General features: G+C 64.6%; 1 protein-coding gene across 1 annotated transcript; it reads left to right on the top strand.

Annotated features, from left to right (window-relative positions):
* The first annotated feature begins 565 nt into the window (after positions 1–565).
* On the top strand, positions 566–3,718 carry BARX1 (BARX homeobox 1). The gene is made up of 4 exons (XM_049826739.1): positions 566–770; positions 2,678–2,966; positions 3,104–3,188; positions 3,546–3,718. Exons 1-4 carry the CDS (start codon positions 566–568, stop codon positions 3,708–3,710), a joined length of 744 nt encoding a protein of 247 aa, XP_049682696.1. The 3' UTR covers positions 3,711–3,718.
* The last annotated feature ends 1,334 nt before the right edge of the window (positions 3,719–5,052 follow it).

Genomic DNA, 5,052 nt, shown 5'->3' with positions numbered 1-5,052 from the left:
CGCGGCGGGCAGAAAGGCTAATTTGCTTTATATGGCAGGGGATCAAATGCTCTGCTGTAACCTCTCGCTTCCAGGTACTCGCCCGCCCCGGCCCCTTCCTTCCTCCGCAGCCCCTCCCGCGCCCTCCCCCGCAGCTCTGACAGCCCCGCCGGGGCCGGCGGTATAATAGGCCGCTGCCCGCCGTCCCGGGGCGGAGTAGACGTTCCCCGGTGCCGCGCCCCGTGTGTGCATGCGGCGGTAACGGCTCCGGCCCGCCGCGCTGCTCGGGGCGCTCCCGGGCCACTCGCGCTGGGGGGGGGACGGGACGACCGCGCCGGGCCCGGCCCGTCGGGGCAGGGACGGGGGTAGGGGCAGGGTAGGGGGCGGCGGGGCGATGGGCAGAGCCCCCGCGGGGCTCCCCGCTGCCCGGCTGCCAGCAGCGACGGCCGGGGGGCTGCGCTAGGGCGGCCCGGCGGGCCCCGGCGGCCGGGGCTTCCTCCCCCGCCGCCTCCTCCTCCTCCTCCTCCTCCTCCTCCTCCTCCTCCTCCTCCTCCTCCTCCCCTCGCCGCCCCGGGCGGCGGTGAGGATGCAGCACCCGCTGGAGCTGGGGGCCGCGCACTACTTCCCGGCCGAAGCCTTCCCCGACCACCGCTCGCACCGCTACCGCAGCTTCATGATCGAGGAGATCCTCACCGACCCCCCGGACGCCAAAGGGGCCGCGCCGGCCGGGGAGCTGCTCAAATTCGGGGTGCAGGCGCTGCTCTCCGCCCGGCCCTACCACAACCACCTCGGTACGTCCCCGGGGCGGGGGGGGGGGGGGGACGGGACACAGGACACACAGCGGCCGCCCCGAGGGCTCCCGCGGCTTGGGGCGGGGGGTGGTGGTGGTGTGTGTGTGTGGAGGCGTTTGCCGTTTTAGAGCCGGTCCCCTTGAAGAAAACCTCGTGAATTTTGGCTAAAAAAAAAAAAAAGAATCGCTGCCGGGCTTTGCCGGCCCTGCGCATCCCCGCCGGCTCCTCGCTGTGCCGGGGGAGGCTGCCAGCCTGGAGCCTGGCGAATATTTGGGGCCTATAAAGGAAGAAAGCGGCTTTACGGCTCGGACGCCGCTTGCACAAAAGGGCCGTTGAATTTTTTTCCGGGGAGCCCCTTGTTGTTGATCGGGTTTTTTTCGTGGTTTTGGAGGAGGTGTGAATGGCTGGAGCCCAGCGGTGGGGTATGTGTCTGTATGGCTGCAAGAGGCGGCACGGTGCTCTACGGACACGGATGTAGCTGGAAACCCGATATATATATTGTACATGTTGGTTTATATATATTATATTTATATATGTATTTATTTAAAGCGGGAGCCAGCGTGCTTTACCCAGTCTGACAGAGTATCTAGGACAAAAGCAGTGTATTAACGACATAGTTTGGGGTTTGTTTTTTTTAAACGCCAGTATTTAATCTATTTTAAACGCCAGTATTTAATGTGGGATGGCGAAAGCTTTCATTTCCCAAGCCGTCTTCATCTGCGGAGACGTCGCTTTTTGTCCGTAGAAACGAATGGAATAGGGGGATCCCGATTTTTTGTTTTCCTTTTCGAAGAGGAAACCCTCAAACTCCATAGCAAGGGAGCAACATATGTCAGAATATCTGGAAATTAGTATTATTTTCAAGGTGGGCAGAACTATTTGAAATAGTGAACCAGATAAAAGGCTCTTTATAGCTCTCACGGCACAGGATCAGGCCCTGTAAGGCGTCTATTTGCTTCAACAACGCAATTTCTGCTTAGGCCGAGGCGTGGGAGCCCGCAGAAACTCCTCCAAAAGTCCTTTTCACGCCACCGGCCTTGCTCCCGTGGGTGCCGGTGGGTCGGGCAGGGCGGTCGGGACCGGGGCCCCTCTCGACCCCCACGGCAGGAGCAGAGCACCGGCCGCCCCGAATTTTACGCGGGTTTGGGGCCAGCGCCGGCTTCGCGGTCTCAGGCCTGGGCGGCGGCGGGGCCGGGCCAGGCCGGGCCGAGCCGAGCCGGGGAGAACCGAACCGGGCCGGGCCGGGGAGAACCGAATGGGGCCGGGCCGGGTAGCGGCCCCAGCCCGCCGGGCAGCGCGGTGGCTGCGCGGCCGCGGCTTGGGCCGAGAGCGTGTCCCCAGCAGCATCTTCGGGGATGGGCTCGCTCCCTTTGGAAACTCTCCCTGTCCTCTGCCCGGGCGCGTCTTCATAGGAAAATCGTGGGGCTGCGGTTCACGGAGAGGGATATAAATTGTTCCCCGGTCGGAAAAAAAAATCCTGAAAACCGCTCGGGAGGGAAAGCCGGGACGGTGCCCGGACCTCCGCCGCCCGCCGGGGCTGAGCCGGCTGCAGCGGGCCCGGCGGCTGTTGGGTGGCACTGAAGGGGAGCGCTTTTCGGCTGACTTAAGCCGTTTCCAGTCGTAACACCCCCCTCCCCAAGTCATGCCGTAATTAGCAACTGCCGCTTGAAGGGTAAAACCTGACCCTGTACCCCGGAGGCGGGGGGACCCGACCCCCGCCCCGAGGGTCCCCGCACCCCGCGGGGCTCCGCGCCGCCTCGCCTCGCCGTTGCCGAGAAAGGAGGAGATGAGCCCGGGGTTCCTTGCAGGGTCGGATCCCCGGGGAAACCGAGGCACCCTGCAGCCCCGGGGGTCCCCGGGGGCCGGGCGGGGGGCTGCCCGGCTGAGACGGCCCCTCTCTCCCGCAGCGGTGCTGAAGGCGGAGCCGGCCGCCGTGTTCAAGTTCCCGCTGGCTCCCTTGGGCTGCTCGGGGCTGGGCTCGGCGCTGCTGGCCGCCGGCTCGGGGCTGCAGGGCGGCTCCGCCTCGCCCCATCTCCCGCTGGAGCTGCACCTCCGCGGCAAGCTGGAGCCGGGCCCCCCGGAGCCGGGCAGCAAGGCCAAGAAGGGGCGCCGGAGCCGCACCGTCTTCACCGAGCTGCAGCTCATGGGGCTGGAGAAGCGCTTCGAGAAGCAGAAATACCTCTCCACGCCCGACAGGTAGGTGATGCCGGACCCTCCGGACCGGGGCCGGGCCGGGCCGGGGGCTCATTTTTCCTGCGAAAGGAGGAAAGCTGCCAGCCGAGACGAAAGCTGCCGGGGCTCACCGCCTCCCTCTCTCTCTCCCTCGCCCGCAGAATAGACCTGGCCGAATCGCTGGGGCTCAGCCAGCTCCAGGTGAAAACCTGGTACCAGAACAGGCGCATGAAATGGAAGAAAATAGTAAGTGCCCGAGTCCGATGCTTGTGCGCGCCGGGTCCGCGCCCCGCCGGGGTACCGAGCGCTGCCCCGCCGGCCCGTTCTTCTGCATGCCGGCCTGGCCAAGAAATAACAGCAGTAACAGTAATACTAAATATACATGTGGCCCCGGTGTTCAAGGCCAGCGTCGCCTGGGCCCCCGGCCCAGTCCGAGCCCGCCCGGCTTTGCAGCTCGGCCCCGCGGGTGCGGGGGGCGATCGGCGCGGGTCGGTGCTTTGCTCGGGGGGACGGGGGAGAGGCAGGTTCCTCCCGGCCCGGGCTGACGGCAGCACGGTTTTACCGGGGTGTCCCCCTCCTCTGCCCTCCCTCCCCGCCTCGCAGGTGTTGCAGGGGGGCGGCCTGGAGTCCCCCACCAAGCCCAAGGGCCGCCCCAAGAAGAACTCCATCCCCAGCAGCGAGCAGCTCTCGGAGCAGGAGCGAGCCCGGGACGCCGAGAAGCCGCCCGAGAGCCTGGGCTCGCCGGCCGAGGTCAGCCAGGAGGAGTGAGGGTCCCCGCCCGGCCCCACCGTCGCCGGCCCCGGCCGCCCCCGGTCCCGGCCGCCCCCGCCGGGCGCTGCCCGCCGAGCCCGCCGCCGGCTCCGCGCCTCTCCGGCCGGCCGCGGCGGCCCGGGGGCGAGAGGACGGAGGACAGCACGGTTAGTGGGGACGGTCGCCTTCGGTCTCCGGTGAAGCGGGCGGTTTGGTCGGGCGCGCCCCCGTCTTTCCCCCCAGCCCCCCGCCGCTCCCCTCCGCGCCCGCGGAGCGCTGCGCCACGGCCGCCTGTGCTGTGCGACGGCCCGGAGGGGCCAGGAGGACACTGGATCCCGTCTGTCACATCTACCCGCTGTCTAAAACCCTGTGGTGCCCCTAGTTATCCGAAAACTGCATTTTATGATCAGTTTTATTAATGCGAAGATATTTACTTTATTTCAATAAAGTATTTTATGAACTACTGCTCTGAGTAGTGTAATGCTTGTGAATTAATTTTTTTTTTTTAATTTTTTTTTTTTCCCCCGCGGTGGCAGGTTAGAGATTCAAACCCAAGTTGTGCAGAGACAGAACGAGGCGCGGGGCTGTCCCAGCCGGTCCCGGGGCAGATTCTCCCGTGGGTTTCCCTCAGGGCTCGGCCTGCCCGTGGCTGGGAGAGGCGAGACCCGCAGTCTTTGCTCGGGGAAATTCGGATGCTTTCGCGTTTTAAAGATACGTTAATGGCTGCCACATAGTTAATTGGTTTCCGCACGGCGCATCCTAAATGATGCTTTTTTTCTTTTTGAAAGGCGGTTGGGGCAGAGCGTAGCAGGCTGACAGCACACGGCGGCGAGCGGCCCGAGCGCTCTCCGGGAGCTGCTGCGACGTAGCACGAAATCGTGGCGCTTTGCTTTTTTCCTTACGTTTTGGGTTTGTTTTTGGTTTTGTTTTTTTTTTTTTTGTTTTATTTGTTTTTTTTGTTTGTTTGGTTTTGGGTTTTTTTTTCCCTTGTTTTCCCCGTGTCCCTGCTGTATTTTTGCTTTTTTCCATCGAGATATCAAATTATAGAGCATCTACCGAGACGTGCAATTACCGCCGTCCTGCTAAAAACCAGAAGCACCGCGGGAAAAGGCGAGAGGCAGCGAGCGAGGGGAGGGGAGGGGAGCGGGGCCGGGGCTGCCGGGGCTGCGGGGGCTGCGCGGGCGCGGGGGCTGCGCGGCTGGGAGGGGCGCGGCGCGGCGGGGCAGGGCAGGGCCGGGGGCGCTAATTAGGCGGGCTTCCCAATTAAAGGTGGTAAATAGCAGCCGCGGGCGTGGGGGATGTCGGTGCTTTCCGCCCCGCCGCGATCGCTCCCTGGGGGTGCCGGTCCCTCTCCAACGCG

The sequence above is a fragment of the Accipiter gentilis genome, chromosome 23, assembly GCF_929443795.1.
Source record: "Accipiter gentilis chromosome 23, bAccGen1.1, whole genome shotgun sequence".
In the NCBI taxonomy this organism is placed as follows: Eukaryota; Metazoa; Chordata; class Aves; order Accipitriformes; family Accipitridae; genus Astur; species Astur gentilis.
Note: the sequence above shows the minus strand (reverse complement) of the source record. Positions and strands in the feature narration are given on the sequence as shown.